The sequence below is a fragment of the Sapajus apella genome, unplaced genomic scaffold (genome assembly GCF_009761245.1).
Source record: "Sapajus apella isolate SASKATOON/1434 unplaced genomic scaffold, GSC_monkey_1.0 scaffold136, whole genome shotgun sequence".
In the NCBI taxonomy this organism is placed as follows: Eukaryota; Metazoa; Chordata; class Mammalia; order Primates; family Cebidae; genus Sapajus; species Sapajus apella.
Genome location: NW_022437076.1, coordinates 1,392,875 through 1,410,749, shown reverse-complemented (window position 1 = coordinate 1,410,749; position 17,875 = coordinate 1,392,875). Strand labels below are relative to the sequence as shown.

The following is a 17,875-nucleotide window of genomic DNA, read 5'->3' as shown; positions in this document are numbered from 1 at the left end:
CCCCGAGAACCCGCCGTCCCCAGAGTGAGGACGACACGGTGCTCCAGGAGCCCCGAGAACCCGCCGTCCCCAGCCTCCTCGGGAGCTTTCTCATTCTTTCCCTTCAGTTGTTTTCTCTGGGCCAAAACCTGGCGCTATTTTTGGAATTAGGGAATTTGAAAATAAAAATAAACCAACCTTTTGAACTATAAGGTGTGGGGGGGGCATATTTTTTAAACAATGATGGCAGAACACAAAACAAGTGATACAATTGGTTGGACAGCACTGACCCGCCCTGCCCTGCCTGATATTGGAGATGGACAGCTGCCTGGAGTCCCAGGTAGAAGAGCTTCCAGTACCTGTAAAGACTGTCACCTCTGTGTTCGCAACACCAACCTAGAGGGCCAGCTGTGGTCAGGACTAAGCTTGTGGAGCCCAATTCCTGTACATCGACATCCTGTCTCCCGATCTGCTCTAAGGAGAGCATGTGGCACGACACGTCCTCTCTGAGGCCTGGCTGGAGGCCAGGAGCAGCAAAGTGTGGTTGCTCTGAAGGCCAGAGGAGAGAAGCCAGGCGGCCCCTCAGAATCCCGACGATGTGAGGGAAAACGAACGTCTTCAGGCCCTGAAGCAAGGGCCCTGGGGTGGTCCAGAAACCATCCTCCAAAGAGCAGCTCAGATCCAGGGCTGGCATCGTCCTTCCCATGGGCGGTCACTCTCAGCGTAGGTAATAATCAATGGCAGCAGAGAACGCAGCGAAACCTCCACAACCGATGGCCCCAGCTTTTAAGCCAGCTGTCAAACAAACAGAAATCACATCACCTGCCTGACAGCTGCTGCGGCGCGATGCACTCACGTCAGGTTCACGCACCCTCAGGTGTGAAGCAGCTTAGGCACTGTAAGTCATTCAAGCGATCGCAGCGCTGTGAGACATCAGCGCAGCAGTGGGCAGATCTAACGCCGCGTGCTCATCTGACTGCATTTGTGTGGCTTGTCTCCTTCAAGGACTATTTCTAGTCTTAGGGAAATAGCCCCTCACAGGCAGGAAACTGCTTAAGAGAAGCAGCCCTTGGACTCAAATGAAAGCATATGGCCTTTGACCCTGATTTGTTTACGGAATACATTCCTGGGAAGGTGATCAAAGCAGTCCTGGAGACAGCGGAGCTTCTCAAAGAGGCCCTGGCGAAGCTGAGCAAAGGAGGCGATGAAGTTCCTCCACCAATCACAAACGGTGTCAGAGCAACAAAACCAGGTTTTCACGACAGCAAATCATCCTGTCTCCCAGAAGACGAGAAAACCGGCTTTTTGCTCCAAGTCGGGGCATGACAGATGGAAACTGGTCCAGTGATAAAGCACTGATGCTTCCAGGAGTCAGGCCCCAAGGCCCTCCACACTCGGATGGACACGCTGACAGGGAAACGGCAAGCAAACTGGTTTTCTCCTTTTTTTTTTAAGATGGGGTTTCACCATGATGGCCAAGCTGGTCTCGAACTCCTGACCTCAGGTGATCCACCCACCTCGGCCTCCCAAAGTGCTGGGATGACAGGCGTGAGCCACCGTGCCCGGCCGTTTTCTCTTTTTTTACAGCTGATAATCGAGCATTTCCAGAATATCTGCGCTTAGCATTCAACGGGTAGAAATCGGAATCCCCGAGGGCAGAAAGATATTACTGTTACATCATTTATATCCAAAATTAAAACTGACAACTGTATAGAATTATTGAGAAAAATGTCGGCCAGGTGCAGTGGCTCATGCCTGTCATCCCAGCACTTTGGGAGGCCAAGGCGGGTGGATCACCTGAGGTCAGGAGTTCGAGACCAGCCTGGCCAACATGGTGAAACCTCGTCTCTACTAAAAGTACAAAAATTAGCCAGGTGTGGTGGTGGGAGCCTGTAATCCCAGCTACGCAAGAGTTGCTAAGGCAGGAGAATCACTTGAACCCAGGAGGCTGAGGTTGCAGTGAGCCGAGATCGCGCCATTGCACTCCAGCCTGGGCAACAAGAGTGAGTCTATCTCAAAAAAAAAAAAAAAAAAAAAAGTCTAAATTCTTGAAATGCTTAGAGTAAAAAGCTCGGCATGGTCAGCTGCGTGGGGTGGCCTGGGCTGAATGGACACAGCCCAGCTTCTGTGTCCCGCACCGACAGAGTGCAAGGATCACTCACCGTGAGGAGGTTTTCCCGTATGTTCAGCATGGGCAGTTCTGTGTTCTTAGATCTGGATCAGTGACTCACCTGGGGTCACTTGCCCCTCAGGGAGACTTTCAGGGACATCAAGAGTTGTTACAACTGGACAGGCGCAGTGGCTCACACCTGTAATCCCAGCACTTTGGGAGGCCAAGGCAGGCAGATCACCTGAGGTTGGGAGTTCAAGACCAGCCTGGCCAACATGACAAAACCTCATCTCTACTAAAAATACAAAAAAATAGCTGGATGTGGTGGCGGGCACCTGTAATCCCAGCTATGCGGGAGATGAGGCAGGGGAATCACTTAAACCCAGTAGGCAGAGGTTGTAGTGGCCAACATCTGCCACTGTACTCCAGCTCAGGTGACAGAGTCAGACTTGGCCTCCAAAAAAAAGAAAAAGCAGTTGTGACAGGGTTCCCTGCATCTTGTGGGTGGAGGCCAGGGATTGTGCTAAACACCTCAGAATGCACAAAACAGACCCAGGCCCGGCAAGGGTTCATCTGGTCCAAATGTCGACAGTGCCAGGGATCAGAAACCTCATCTAGATTCCAGCCAGTTTCCGAAGCTGAGTTCACACAGAAACGACCGTGATGTATTGGTCAGGGGGAGGGAGATCAAGTGTCCCTGGACAACTCCTATGTTTGGAAACGGCAGCCTCAGCACGTTCTCCAAGGCCACAAAGCAAAAGCATCCACGTGCCGCTTACCAACCTCTGAAACCAATGGCTCCTCCGGTGATGCAGCCACTGAAGACGCTATTCTTCCAATCCGACTTCCCCCGGTACTGTGGGCAGAGGAGGACACTTTAGAGCCGGAGAAACACACAAGTCCATTCAGGGAAAATACACAGGGCTTCTAGTTTGCTCATTGAGTCCCTGCCCAGAGGAAACCCCATCTTTCCCAAAAGCACAGTTCTAACAGTGCAGGACACACGTGTATACAGTATGTGCTCACAGGCGCTTCCTGCAGGTGGCGCCACAGTGCCGAAACCAAGTCCAGCACTTGAAACGGAATCAAAATTTCTAAAGGGGCTCTCCAACAGTCTCGTGTTTTAAATCATTAGCTAACTTCTAGCCTGCAAAAAGTAAAAAATAATGCAAGCCCATACTGTAAACACACCAAAAGTTTGCAACAGGGACTATTTTCTGGAACTTAAACCTAGAGTGTATCTGAGGCTCCGAGATGCTTTCTGTAACAACTTGCAAATGACTTTTAAAGAGCAATTTCTCTTTAAAATGGCGGCCCCACCAGGGATTTCTCAGAAGGCAGAGACACTTACAGATTCCACCAAACACTCAGTACAGGAAAACATGGCTCCCACGATGGCAAAATTCTTGGCATACGACATTCCTCTCTGCCCCATGTCCTTCAGAACTTCTTTTGCAGTCGGTGTGCGGTAAGGATCCTTAGGGTCAAAGCCCACATTGGTATCGATGCCGGCAGTAAACACCCCAAATGCACCTCCTAAGACAAATCCTAGAGGCAAGCACAGAGGCGAAGGTTTCTGGATTACAGCACTGGGATCGTACTGGAAGGGACGCCCCCTTCTTGCCACTCGAACTCCACCTGCCTGGTGGAGAGCTGGACACAATCCAGGGTCTATTACTGTGACATCATCTTCTGCCTCTAGGGTTTCTCGCTCCTTTAACCCTCTCTGCTCGCTACACTCTCTCACATGTAAACCAGCCACTCTCAAGTTCACCAATCAGCTTTGCAATCCCTCTCTTGACCATAGTGACATCCATGGCAATGCTTCACTGAGCAGCACATGCCGGATACTACACTCGGGCACGTTATAGTCACAGCTTCACTTATTCTTCACAGTCATCCAGCGAGACAGATGCTATCAGCCTCTCCTTTCCATAGATAAACCAAGGCTCAGAGAGGTTAAGCCACTTCTACCAAGGCCACACAGCTAGTCAGCGGCAACTCTCACACTGCTGTCCACATCTGACTTTCCCATAGGGATGCCCCTCATGACTTCATGGTCAGTGTGAGATTAATAAGATCATGGGCACCTCCCTCCAGACTTTGCTGCCTGTGGCCCCTTCTTTCCAGCCATGCCATCTCCCGGCGTTCGGAGCACCTCTGCCTCTGCTTTGCTTCCTCCTGTCACCATTCAGTCGTGAAACACAGCAGAATCTTTCCTGCCAGTTCTTCAAGTCCAGTCCATCCCTGTCTCTGCCCACAACTGTCATCCCAGTCTGGGCCTCCACCGCTTCAACCATGAGCACGATGAAGACTCCATTTGTCCTTTCAACAACTCTATCAGTGACTTCTTAGGGTCAGGCGGAGTAAGGAACAAAGACCCAGTCCACGCCCTCATGAAGCTTCAGTCTAGTGAACTTCCTCTCTGGCCTTCTCAGCCACAGATTTTTCTTTCCTTCAACACACTCTATCCTAATTGATAATGTTCATTACCACTTATTACTCTTCATGAAAAATATCAACTACTGCCCTAATGCCTATAAGCAAAGAGCCCAAATCGCCCACTCAACCCCAAACTTGAAATAACACTTCTCTTCTCCTTTGCCTAAGTGTATTTTCCTTTTCTCTTTTTTTCTTTAAAAACGGGGTTTCACCATGTTGGTCAGGCTGGTCTTAAACTCCCAACCTCAAGTGATCTGCCCGCCTTGGCCTCCAAAGTGCTTGGATTACAGGCATGAGCCACTACGCCCAGACTCTATTTTTTATTTGAAACAGAATCTTGCTCTGTCGCCCAGGCTGGAGTTCAGTGGCACGATCTTGGCTCACCACAACCTCTGCCTCCTGGTTCAAGTGATTCTCCTGCTTCAGCCTCCCAAGTAGCTGGGACTACAGGCATGTGCCACCATGCTCAGCTAATTTTTGTATTTTTAGTAGAGACGGGGTTTCACCACGTTGTCCAAGATGGTCTTGATCTCCTGACCTTGTGATCCACCCGCCTCAGCCTCCGCAAGTGCTGGGATTACAGGTGTGAGCCACGCACCTGACCCTTTTTTTTTTTGCAGCTCTTTTTTTTTTCTTTTTTTGAGACGGAGTTTCACTCTTGTTACCCAGGCTGGAGTGCAATGGCGCGATCTCGGCTCACCGCAACCTCCGCCTCCTGGGTTCAGGCAATTCTCCTGCCTCAGCCTCCTGAGTAGCTGGGATTACAGGCACGCGCCACCATGCCCAGCTAATTTTTTGTATTTTTAGTAGAGACGGGGTTTCACCGTGTTGACCAGGATGGTCTCGATCTCTTGACCTCGTGATCCACCCGCCTCGGCCTCCCAAAGTGCTGGGATTACAGGCTTGAGCCACCGCGCCCGGCTGACCCTTTTTTTTGAGACAGGGACTTGCTCTGTCACCTAGGCTACAGTGCAGTAGCTCGATCACAGCTCACTGCAGCCTCCACCTTCTGGGCTCCAGTGATCCTCCAACCTCAGCCTCTTGAGTAGCTGGGCCCACAGGTGCACACCAGCTAATTTATATAATTTTTGTAGAGCTGGGGTTTTGCCATATTGGCCAGGCTGGTCTCGAACTCCTGGGCTCAAGTGACCTACCGCCTCAGCCTCCCAAAGTGCTGGGATACCCCGCCTACCTGTATTTTCTCAATCCTTGAAGATGCAGCTCCAGTAGCACCTCTTCTATGGTCTTCCTCAACCAAAAAAAGACGTTTCTTGTTCCTACCTCACTTGTTTTCACTGGCACTCTCCCTATATTCATTTCTTAAATGTCTTTCATTCTCAGTGAGACAAACTCGTCTGCAAATGTGGTCAACCTCGTTACCCTGCCCACAGAAGGGACACTGTACGTTCTCAAATCTCCGAAAAGCTTAAGGGAGAAACCGAAAGCCAGGGCAGGCTTCTCTCTCCTTGCCCGCTGCTGCCGCGTCACACAGGCCTCTCAGCTTTTCAAACCTCAGGTAATCGCTGCCCTGGGGACGTCTGCACGTGCAGCTCCTTAGTCTCCATCACTCTTCTGCAGCGTTCCCGCGCAATGTTCTCCACACAGTGCAACACCGGCCCCATGCGGACCAGGCTCTCGTCTCTTTCACCCTGTAATCCCACCGCCTGCCATGTGATAGTTGCTTAGGAACAATCTGTCGAATGAATAGTTTAAGAGAATGAGCGAATCTAAGGGAATTAACGGGTGAACGAAGTCACCCACGTAGTAACTTTTAGGCCCAAACACAGCACCGATTCTCGGATCCACTCTCCGTAAGGGAAGCTGACCCCAGGGGAGAGGAGGGGTGACGCCCGAGTTCACGGAATGAGGCGGGGGTCCGGCCAAGATCAAGGCCCGCAGTCCCTCGCCTCCCAGGCGCGTGGTCTTCTCGGCGGAGGTCCCCGCTGCCGTCCAAACCCTCCGCCTCCCCGGGGTCCCACTAGCCCGGCCTCACCTCCCACGCAGGCCAGCGCAGCCTTGAAAGCGCAGCTTTCCATCACCTTCTCCATCATCTTCTGCTCCTCGCTCTTGGCTGGACTTGGGATCCCGCCCAGGCTCCCAGGCTCCAGGAGCCGCGGCTGGCGCTTGTCACCCACCAGATACTGCAGGAGAAGGCTGTACTGCAGCGGGGCTTCGGCGGAACCCGCTGCCTCCGGCGCCGAGCCCCCGGCATTGGGGGAGGCGGTCGCCATGACAGTCGCTACCCAAGCAACCCTCGCGTCGTTCTCCCCGCAGCAGATTCGACAAGCGTCACGTGGCGGGTCCTGAGACCACCACCGTACTGCAACGGCAGATTCGCCGCGGCCGCAAGCACCGTCCTGCGAACCCCAGCGAAAGCGCTATCATGTTTCCAAAAACAAAAAGCCTCTTGTGAAAGCAGCTTTCTCTATGTCACAGACAAACGAGATGAAGACCCACCAGAAAGCGCCCTCAGGTTCGGGGCTGCAGCGCGGTACGTACCGGGATTTGTATTTGCAATCCGGCAGCGCGGTGCCTACCGGGATATGTAGTTCCAACCCGACATCAACTACATTTCCCCGGAAGCGTCGCGCGAACTCTCGCGCCTTGGTCCCGGCCAGGGCTCTTGCGAGCTCCTGAGGTGAGTGAGGAGCGGCCGCGAGCTCCGAGGCCGCCATGCTCCGGATCGCCGGCAGGGGGCACGCGAGCATTCTCGCTGCCCTTTCCGCCTAACGCTGTCATTGTAAGGCGAGGTGCGGTGGCTCACGCCTGTCATCCCAGCGCTTTGGGAGGCCGAGGCGGGTGGATCACCTGAGGTCGGGAGTTCGAGACCACCCTGACCAATATGGTGAAACCCCCGTCTCTACTAAAAATACAAAAAAAAAAAAAAAATGAGCTGGGCATGGTGGCGCCCACCTGTAATCCCAGGTACTCGGGAGGCTGAGGCAAGAGAATGGCTTAAACCCAGGAGGCAGAGGTTGCAGTGTGCCATTGCACTCCAGCCTGGGTAACAAGAGCAAAACTCCATCTAAAAAACAAAAAAAGATCCCAGCTTACAGCATTCGCTGACTTGTGTGGTGCAAGAATTCCCATCATGGCTAATTTCAAACTACCGAGTGAGGTCATCAGCCATAGAATTGGGAAGAGATTAACCAGCTCTTGGTTAGATAGTGTTTTTGCCACCATAAACAATCTATGTAAATAAAGTCAACAGCACCGTGTAGTAAAATTTTGAGGTGATGAGTTTTGAGCATATATTACCTATTTTTAATATAATTTAATAATAAATGTATAGAATGTAATTTTTAATAACTGTGCTTAACAACCAGCCCAAAAATTCCTGATAATTTATTGCCTTACTTTTAAAAATTCTTCTTTTTTTTTTGAGATGGAGTCTCAGTCTGTCGCTCAGGCTGGAGTGCCGTGGTGCCATATCAGCTCACTGCAACCTCTGCCTCTCAGGTTCAAGCAATTCTCCTGCCTCAGCCTCCCCAGTAGCCGGGAGTACAAGGGCACCACACCACGCTCAGCTAATCTTTTTTTGTGTTTTTAGTAGAGATGGGGCTTTACCACGTGGGCGAGGATGGTCTCAAACTCCCGACCTCAAGTGATCCGCCTGCCTCAGCCTCCCAAGGTGCTGGGATTACAGGCGTGAGCCACCACGCCTGGCGAGTTAGGGTCTTTTTGTTATTGTTGTTAAACATTTACCATTATACCATTCACTGCAGGCATATTTTGGGAACCATGAACACTTCCTGCTCTTTGAGGAAACCAGAATTAGGGGCTGGTAGGGTGCAGAAGTGGGGAACAGATTTCGGGTGTATCCAGGAAAATCCTAGGGGATGTTGAGGAGGGGTTTTCGGTCCCATGAATGCTAACGTTTTGGCATCATGTGCACTCCTTGTATGAAGAAAATGTGGCCTGGGAACCTCTGGGGCGTTTAAGCACGTTTTTTGCTGGTGGCCTGAAGGCAGTGCCATAGCAACATCTGCCCACCTGGGCCAGGGACTCTCAGAAGATGTTGATCAAAAAAGATTCCTCTGCTGGGCGTGGTGGCTCACACCTGTAATCGCAGCCCTTCGGGAGGCTGAGGCGGGAAAATTGCTTGAGTCCAGGAGGTTGATGCAGTGAGTCATGACCGTGCTGCTGAACTCCAGCATGAGCAACAGAACGAGACCCTGTCTAAAAAAAAAAAAAAAAAAAGAGTCCTCTAAGTCAACAGTGGTCGTTTTATTCAGAAGGCTGCGCAAACCGCTTCAAAAGGACTGGGGGGCATTCCGTAGCCCAAAGCCTCACAGATATGCCTGAGCTGTAAGAGGATATGATGCGTCCTTATTTATTTGTTTATTTTTTTGAGGTGGAGTCTCACTCTTGTTGCCCAGGCTGGGGTGCAATGGCTCAATCTCGGCTCACCACAACCTCCGCCTCCTGGGTTCAAACGATTCTCTTGCCTCACTCAGCCTCCCCAGTAGCTGGGATTACAGATGCCCACCACCACACCTGACTAACTTTTGTATTTTTAGTAGAGACGGGGTTTCACCATGTTGGTCAGGCTGGTCTCGAACTCCTGACCTCAGGTGATCCACCAGCCTGGGCCTCCCAAAGTGCTGGGATTACAGATGTGAGCCACTGCTCCTGGCCGAAGCGTCCTTCTTTTAAGGGTCTCTGGGCCCCAGAGAAGAAATGGGTGGGAGCCCTCCTCGAAGCCATACTTTTGGGACACTTTGTTCTGGGATCAGGATGGAATACCCAGCCAACATGGAATACCCAGTCAGGTCTTATATGAGGGCGGAGGCTCCCAGCTTTCTCTCTGAGGTGACTTTCCCCACAAGAGGACATTGCTTGTCTGGCCTGGTGTGACGGATGGGATAAGGCCTGACATGGCTGGCTGCAGAAGTGGGTGTGGGGCCTCCAGCCATGAGAGTCATGGGGACTCACAGGCAGCAGGCGAGGAAGAGCACCCCAGGCTCTGGGCAGGGTCCCCTCCCTCCCATCTCCACAGTGAAGGTCACTTAGCAGCACTGTGTGTTTATCATCATAGAGAGAGGATTGAGACTGTCTCAAAAAAGGAAATTGTTAATACGCCATTAACGTACAAATAAAATCTTTTATAGGCAACTCCCAATTATACCGGATAAGTATTTTATTTACATCCATTTTGATTCAGATTTCATGGAATCAATTATTTCCTAAATGAAGTGGACTGAGAAAACTTTCCTCATCTTTTATCATCAAATGTTCATTTTATACTAACAGCTTTGTTATAATGGAATTCGATTTTCCGTGTGTGAGGGATTTTTCTCTTTCATTCAGAACTGCCTGCTGTATTTTAAATATTTTGTTCTGCACTTATAGTAGCTTATTCTTTGAATAAGTTCTTATTCAAAAATTCAAAAACTATTTTTTGGAGTAAAATACTATCTTCCATATTTTTCTCACATCTATTTCGAGTCTTTCAGTTTCCTTCCCCAAGCAACCTGTTACTATTTCTCAAATGTCTTTCCAGATCTATTTCATACATATATATATAAGCATTATATTTGGTGTGTGTGTGTGTGTGTGTGTGTGTTTCAGCATGTAAAAGAATTACAAATGGGGCCGGGTGCTCATGCCTGTAATCCCTGAAGTTCAGAGGGCCAAGCTGGGAGGATGAGTTGAAGCCAAGAGCTCAAGAAGCCTAGGCAGCATAGTGAGACCCCCGTGCCAAAAAAAAAAAAAATTAGCCGGGCATGGTGGAGTGCACCTGTAGTTCCATCTACCTAGGAGGCTGCTATGGGAGGGTCACTGGAGCCTGGGAGTTGGAGGCTTCAGTGAGCTGTGACCACATCACTAAACCGCAGCCTGGGCAGCAGAGCAAGACCCTATTTTTTTTTTCTTTTTTTTTGAAACACAGTCTCGCTCTGTCCCCCAGGCTGGAGTGCAGTGCTGCCATCTCGGCTCACTGCAACCTCCCCCTTCCGGGTTCAAGTGATTCTCCTGCCCGAGTATTCTGAGTAGCTGGGATTACAGGTGCCCATGACCATGCATGGCTAATTTTTATATTTTTAGTAGAGACGGGGTTTCACCATGTTGGCTGGGCTGTGTTGAACTCCTGACTTCAAATGATCTACCCATCTCAGACCCCCAATGTGGTGGGATTACAGGCATGAGCCACCATGGCTGGCCAAAACCTGTTTCTGTAAATAAAAAAACAATTACAGGCTGGGCACGGTGGCTCACCCCTGTAATCCCAGCACTTTGGGAGGACGAGGTGGATGGATCATGAGGTCAGGAGTTTGAGATCAGCCTGGCCAACATGAAACCCCGTCTCTATTAAAATACCAAAAATTAACCGGGTGTAAAAGGTGGGCGCCTGTAATCCCAGCTACTCAGGAGGCTGAGACAGGACAATCGCTTAAACCCGGGAGGTGGAGGTTGCAGTGAGCCGAGATAGCACCACTGCACTCCAGCCTGGGCAACAATAATAAGACTCCATCTCAAAAAAAAAAAAAAAAAAAAAAGCATGTGATTCTTACTCCCGCGATTCCACGCCGCCACCTTCTCTCTCCCAGCACCTATGCCACAGAGAGTCCCCCTGATCAGCTGACAGAGAAAGGGAACACTCACGTCCTGCTTCTTCTGTACCATGTACAGGCACCGTCCAGAACTGGGCAGCTGCTGCCCGACAGCCTTGTTCTTGGACATCCCTGAAGGGCAGCAGTGGAGGTGGACCCTCTCAGCCAGCAGAAGCTGGAGCAGTATTGTGCTCGGAAGGAGAAACGGCTACAGGTGAGAGCAATACAGATTCACGGACTGTAGCCAGTGATCTGGGGGAGAGTCAGGGACTTGGAGGGAATGTGACTGGAAAACTGGTGACAAGGAAACTGAGGGAAGAGGCGTGTGGCAGAAAACACAAAGACACCTGTGTGCTATGTCAATGCTGAGTGACGGAGTGAGAGGATGGCCCGTGCTGTGGATGCCGGTCAGCTTCTTCTCCCCGCCGCTGTTACCGCCCAGTGGGCTCATGAACAAAGTGGCCATGAGGGCAAGGGTGAAGCTTATTCGTGGGCTCGCAGGATGGACTTTTACTCATCATCCTGGCTACAGCTTGCTCTCAGTGCCCAATCTGCCAGCAGCCAGGACCAGCCCTGAGCCCCAGATATCCCCCATTCCCAGGGGTGATGAGCCAGCTGCCCAGCGACAGCTTGACGACATGGGACCACTTTCATCTCGGAAGGGGCGGCATTTTGTCCTCACTGGAGCAGACACTTGCTCTAGGTCGGGATTTGCCTTCCCTGCGTGCCATGCTCCTGCCAAATCTCCCGTGTCGATGGACTACAGGCTGCCTCACCCGCTGTCAGGGTACACCACACAACATTGCTTCTGACCAAGGAACCCACTTCTCAGCAAAGAAAGCATGGCCGTGAGCCCATGCCCATGGACTCACTGCTAAAAACGTCCTAAAGGGCCAGGCGTGGTGGCTCACGCCTGTAATCCAAGCACTTTGGAGGCCAAGGCAAGCGGATCACCTGAGGTCAGGAGTTCTAGACCAGCCTGATCAACATGGTGAAACCCCGTCTTTAAAAATAAATAAATAAATAAATAAAATAAAAACGTCCTAAGTGCTCTTACCATCTGCCCACCATCTTGAAGCAGCTGGTTTGATAGAATGGTGGGATGGCCTTTGGAAGACTCCATTGCAGCGCCAGCTGGGTGGCAAGGCCTTGGAGGGCTGGGGCAGAGTTCTCCAGGAGGCAGCATATGCTCTGAGTCCGGATGGAGTGTAGGGTGCTGTTTCTCCCACAGCCAGGACTCATGGGTCCAGGAATCAAGGGGTGGCAGTGAGAGTGGCACCAGTCGCTAGTACCCCTAGTGCCCCAGCAGCAAGATGTTTGCTTCCTGTTCCTGTGACCTTCTGCTCTGCTGGCCTAGGGGTCTTATTTCCAAACGGAGGAATGCTTCCCCCAGGAGACCCCACCGTGATGCCATTGAACTTCCAGAGAAGACTCCTGCTGGGCCCATTTGGCCTCCCACTGCCTCTGAATCAACAGACGGGTGAGAGAGGTTCTCCGCGGCGAGGGTGATCGGTCCTAGATTGGACCACCACGAGTCCACGACTGAGGTGAGCAAGGGTATGTCCGGCATAGAGGAGGTCCTGCAGGGTGTCTCCTAGTGGACCACGGCCTATGACTTGGGCAATGGAAAACCACAATAATTCAATCCAGGCAGGACTACCAAGGGCCCAGACCTTTCAGGAATGAAGATTTGGGTCACTCACCAGGAAAAGACCACAACCCGCTGAGGAGCTTACTGAAAGCAAAGGGAATACATATTGGGTAGTGAAAGAACATCATTATAAATACCAGCCACGGCAGCCACAGCGGCTCATGCCTGTAATCCCAGCACTTTGGGAGGCCAGGTGGGCGGATCACCTGGGGTCAGGAGTTCCAGACCAGCCTGACCAACGTGGTGAAGCCCTGTCTCTACTAAAAATACAAAAAACTAACCAGGTGGTGTACGCCTGTAATCCAGCCACTCATGAGGCTGAGGCAGGAGAATAGCTTGAACTCGGGAGGCAAAGGTTGCAGTGAGCCAAGATCCTGCCATTGCACTCCAGCCTGGGCAACAAGAGCAAAAGTCCATCTCAAAAAAAACACCCTAATATCACAATAAAGTGAGTCACAAATTTTTTGGTTTCCCAGTGCATATAAAGTTATGTTTAGGCCAGTGCAGTGGTTTCTGCCTGTAATCCAACACTTTCGGAGGCTGAGGCAGGTGGATCACTTGAGGTCAGGAGTTCAAGACCAGCCTGGCCAACATGGTGAAACCCCATCTCTACTAAAAATACAAAAATTAGCCGGGCGTGATGGTACACGCCTGTAATCCCAGCTACTTGGAGGCCAGGTGGGCGGATCACCTGGGGTCAGGAGTTCCAGACCAGCCTGACCAACGTGGTGTAGCCCTGCACTCCATCCTGGCACCTGGCAACAGAGCAAGACTCTATCTCAATGAAAGAAAAAGAAAAGAAATCCGACAGCACTGAAGTGTGCCAAATCCACTGGCTCTCACTTTCATGAAAGATTTATCTGTAGTGTGTGATGTTGTTTGGTAACAACAGTGGGACTTTTTTCAAAATTTGGAGTCACAACTTAGTTGATGTAATGTTCTAAGTCCTTTGCTGTCATTTCAACAATGTTCACAGCATCTTCCCAAGGAACAGAACCCATCTCAGGAAAGCACTGCCTCTGCGCTGCTACAGGAAGCAAGTCCTCATGGGTTCCAGTTTGATCATGGGATTGCAGCAGTCTCGGCCACACCTTCAGGCTCCACCTCTAACCCTAGTTCGCTCATTGTTTCTACCACGTCTGCACTTTTTTTTTTTTTTTTTTTTTGAGATGGAGTTTCACTCATGTTACCCAGGCTGGAGTGCAATGGCGCGATCTTGGCTCACCGCAACCTCCGCCTCCTGGGTTCAGGCAATTCTCCTGCCTCAGCCTCCTGAGTAGCTGGGATTACAGGCACGCGCCACCATGCCCAGCTAATTTTTTGTAGTTTAGTAGAGACGGGGTTTCACCGTGTTGACCAGGATGGTCTCGATCTCTTGACCTCGTGATCCACCCGCCTCGGCCTCCCAAAGTGCTGGGATTACAGGCTTGAGCCACCGCGCCCGGCCTTTTTTTTTTTTTTTTTTTTTTTTTTTTTGAGATGGAGTTTCGCTCTCGTTGCCCAGGCTGGAGTGCAATGGCACAATCTCAGCTCACTGCCAGGGTTCAAGCCATTCTCCTGCCTCAGCCTCCCGAGTAGCTGGGCTTACAGGCATGAGCCATCGTGCCTGGCCCACATCTGTGCTTTCTTCCTTCACGGAAGACATGTGACAGTTGGAATCATCTTCTTCCAAACTCCTGTTAATGTTGATATTTTGACCTTCTCCCATGAGTTACGAATGCTTTTTTTTTTCCGTTTTTTTTTTGTGAAGGGGGGTCTTTCTCTGTTGCCCAGGCTGGAGAGCAGTGGTGCAGTCATAGCCGACTGCAGCCTCAACCTCCTGGGCTCAATCAATCCTCCCACCTCAGCCTCCTAAGTAGCTAGGACTGCAGGCATATACCACCACAACAGCTAATATTTGTTGTTTTTGAGACAGGGTCATGCTCTGTCACCCAAGCTGGAGTGCAGTGGCACAATCACGCTCACCGAAAGCCTCAACCTCCTGGGCTCAGTTTATCCTCCCACTTCAGCCTCTTGAGTAGCTGGGATCACAGGTGCGTGCCACCACATCCAACCAATTTTTAGTAGATATAGGGTTTTGCCATGTTTCCCCAGCTGGTCTCGAACTCCTGAGCTCAAGCAATCCACCTGACCTGGCCTCCCAAAGTGCTGGATTACAGGCGTGAGCCACCACACCCAGCCCAAGTCACAGGTGTTACTGTTTGTGAAGACCAAGGTCTGATTTATGCATCTTAAAAGTGATAAATATTTATTCCATGTGACTTTTGTATGACATCATGTGCCTTAGAATGCAATTCCTGAAGAGAAAACTCTGTAATATGTCTGTTCTGTATAATACATGTTGAGGCTCATTCGTGTGTGTGTGTGTGTGTGTGTGTGCGCGCGCGCGCGCACGTATTTGAGACAGAGTCTTGCTTTGTTGCCCAGGCTGGAGTGCAATGGCACAATCATGGCTCACTGCAAGCTCTGCCTCCCAGGTTTAAGCGATTCTCCTGCCTCAGTCTCCTGAGTAGCTAGGATTACAAGTAGGTGCCACCATGCCTGGCTAATTTTTTTGTATTTTAAGTACAGATGGGGTTTCTCCATGTTGATCAGGCTGGTCTTACTCCTGACCTCAGGCGATCTACCTGCCTTGGCCTTCCAAAGTGCTGGGATTACAGGCGTGAGCCTTCGCCCCTGGCCATTCATACATATTTTGAAACAATAATTTTCATAATAGCCAAGTCAATTCATGTACCGTCACTAGCTAAACACCAGTAGGGACATTCTCCTTAAGTGTACCACATAAACAGAGAGTGATTTCTGTAAGCCAGAGGACACTGGCTAATTCCTCACAGGATGCCAAATGACTCTGTTTGGGCTTCTTGTAACACCCACTAGAATTATGATTTGGGGACCATTTCCATTGCAAATCCCCTCTTTCCACACCCCTTTAAAAGGCAGCTGCGATATTTGGCTTCCAACCAAGGCCTGCTGCATCCACAATTCTCTAAATTTTATTTATATTTCATGTGCATTCCCCACGTGCCAGATGCTGGTTTGGACACACTCCAGTGGAAAGTGCTTTCCTGTAAAATCAGAAAAGCAAAATACGGAACAAACCTCCTCTTTATATCAGACCTCCACCACGTATACCAAAGTTAAGTATGCTAATATTTGTAGTCCGCCAAATTGCCTGCTCACAAGTGCCTTGTCCTTTGGCTGTCATAGCATGTAAATGCTGATAGCCCCTTCACGTTTCTTTTTTATGAGAGGGAGTCTTGCTCTGTCACCTAGGCTGGAGTGCAGTGGTGTGATCTTGGCCAATTGCGACCTTTGCCTCCCGGGTTCAAGTGATTCTCCTGCCTCAGCCTCCTGAGTAGCTGGGATTACACGTGCCGTCTACCACACCTGGCTCAATCTTGTATTTTTGGTAGTCAGGGTTTCCCGATGTTGGCCAGGCTGGTCCCGAACTCCCAACTTCAGGTGATCCTCCCACTTTGGCCTCCCAAAATGCTGGGATTACAAGTGTGAGCCACCATGCCCAGCATATTCCTTTAGTTTTCATAATTTTGAAAGTGTCGGAGTGTAGGAATCTCATGCTTTTTCAATAGTTCGTAATCTACGAACTCAATGCATGGACTTTTCAAATAGAATTTGGATGAGATGATAAAACATTGTAACCCATTTACAGGATTTTAAAAGATACCGAGTAACTTAATATATATGATATGAGTAGCTTGAAATGTTTTCACCAAGGGTGGGTGATGGCTCATGCCTGTAATCCCAGAATTTTGGGAGGCTGAGGTGGGCAGATCACTTGAGGCCAGGAGTTTGAGACCAGCCTGGCCAATATGGAGAAACCCCGTCTCTACTAAAAATACAAAAGTAGCCGGGCAAGGTGGTACCCGCCTGTAGTCCCAGCTACTCGGGAGGCTGAGGCAGGAGAATTGCTTGAACCCAGAGGCAGAGGTTACAGTGAGCCAGGATCGCGCCATTGCACTCCAGCCTGGATAACAAGAGCTAAACTCCCTTAAAAAAAGTTTTCACTAAAAAGTAATGGTTTCTGTGTGTGTTTCATAATGATATTGTCTCTACAGTGGCCAGACTTTCAGTGTGAGTCTCCTCAGAATCAAGGTGGAAGCTGACTTTGCAGCAGGGTTCTAGCGTGCTTGGAGGCAGTCCTCTGCACCTAGGGTCTCAGCTGTGTCATGAGCGATACGAGGAGGTGACTGAGAAAGTGCATATAACTTGTAGAGACGCCAATCCACTCTCGGCTTCCATCGCCACCCGCTTCCACCTGTTTTATACGGTAACATTTCGCCCCGTTGAAAACCCGTACCCCTCCTTACTCTACCCTAGAAAAATGGACAACCTTCCTTGTGAAAGCGTTTTTGTGCAGAAAGCTTGACGTTACATTCTGAGGTTTAAATTCGCTCCCGAAAGGCGTCCCGTGGTGTGTGTGCGCGGAAAGCCGCCGTAACGTGACGTGGCGCCTGGTGTCCCGCCGGGATCGTTTCACAGCGGGAGTCCGCTCGGCCTCAGGGGTCACTCTGCCCTTCGGTGGCGGGGGACGCTCCGAAGCGGCGGGTTTGCATCTTCCACATGGCGAGCCGGACCCTGCACCTGCTGCGCGCGGCCGTGGGGGCGGGGGAGGCACTGGGAGCCTGAGGACCCGCCCCAGACCTCGGACCACCTGCTTCATCCAGTTTCTCCCTAAGCGCCGAGAGCATCCCGCCCGCGGGTAGAAGAACAAATCCCTAGAAATGTTCTCAACGATCCACAGACCTGACCTGGCGCCCGAGCGGGTTCGGGAGCGCGGCCAGCGTGTTCCAGAAGCGCGCGGGACCCTTCGCATCCATCTGCGGGGCTGACCCCCGGACCGATCCCCACGCTGCGACCCACCCCGCGCAGGTATCGGGGGTCTGTTCTGCCTCCAGGGTTCCCGGCAGCCGGCCAGACCCACTGGAAGCGGCGAGGCGTCCTCGGCCCCCTTGGACCAGCTCAGGAACACCCGAAGTCCGTGTCCAGCCAGGACTGCCCCCGCAGAAGGACCCGGGCCCATCAGCACCTGGGGGGACGGGGAGGGGCAGGGGGAACGCGGGGAAGCGGGGGGCACGAGGGGGCGGGGCGAATGAGGGACGGGGCGGGGGCAGGAGGGGG

The 17,875-nt window shown here is 51.2% G+C and overlaps 1 protein-coding gene across 1 annotated transcript; it reads right to left on the bottom strand.

Moving 5' to 3' along the window:
* Positions 1 to 178: 178 nt before the first annotated feature.
* On the bottom strand, positions 179 to 7,039 carry TIMM22 (translocase of inner mitochondrial membrane 22). The gene is made up of 4 exons (XM_032263468.1): positions 6,525 to 7,039; positions 3,441 to 3,637; positions 2,873 to 2,945; positions 179 to 774 (listed from the first exon to the last, which is right to left on the bottom strand). The coding sequence occupies exons 1-4, from the start codon at positions 6,760 to 6,762 to the stop codon at positions 698 to 700; spliced, it is 585 nt and encodes a 194-aa protein (XP_032119359.1). The 5' UTR covers positions 6,763 to 7,039; the 3' UTR covers positions 179 to 697.
* Positions 7,040 to 17,875: the final 10,836 nt, after the last annotated feature.

What these genes read in the sequence shown, in the direction of transcription:
- TIMM22 (XM_032263468.1), bottom strand. Translation starts at nt 6,762, where the DNA reads ATGGCGACCGCCTCCCCCAATGCCGGGGGCTCGGCGCCGGAGGCAGCG. An exon ending in CTGAGTGTTTGGTGGAATCT is followed by an intron (nt 2,946 to 3,440) that starts GTAAGTGTCTCT and finishes CTCTGCCCACAG; the next exon opens with TACCGGGGGAAGTCGGATTG. An exon ending in AGGAGCCATTGGTTTCAGAG is followed by an intron (nt 775 to 2,872) that starts GTTGGTAAGCGG and finishes TTTGTTTGACAG; the next exon opens with CTGGCTTAAAAGCTGGGGCC.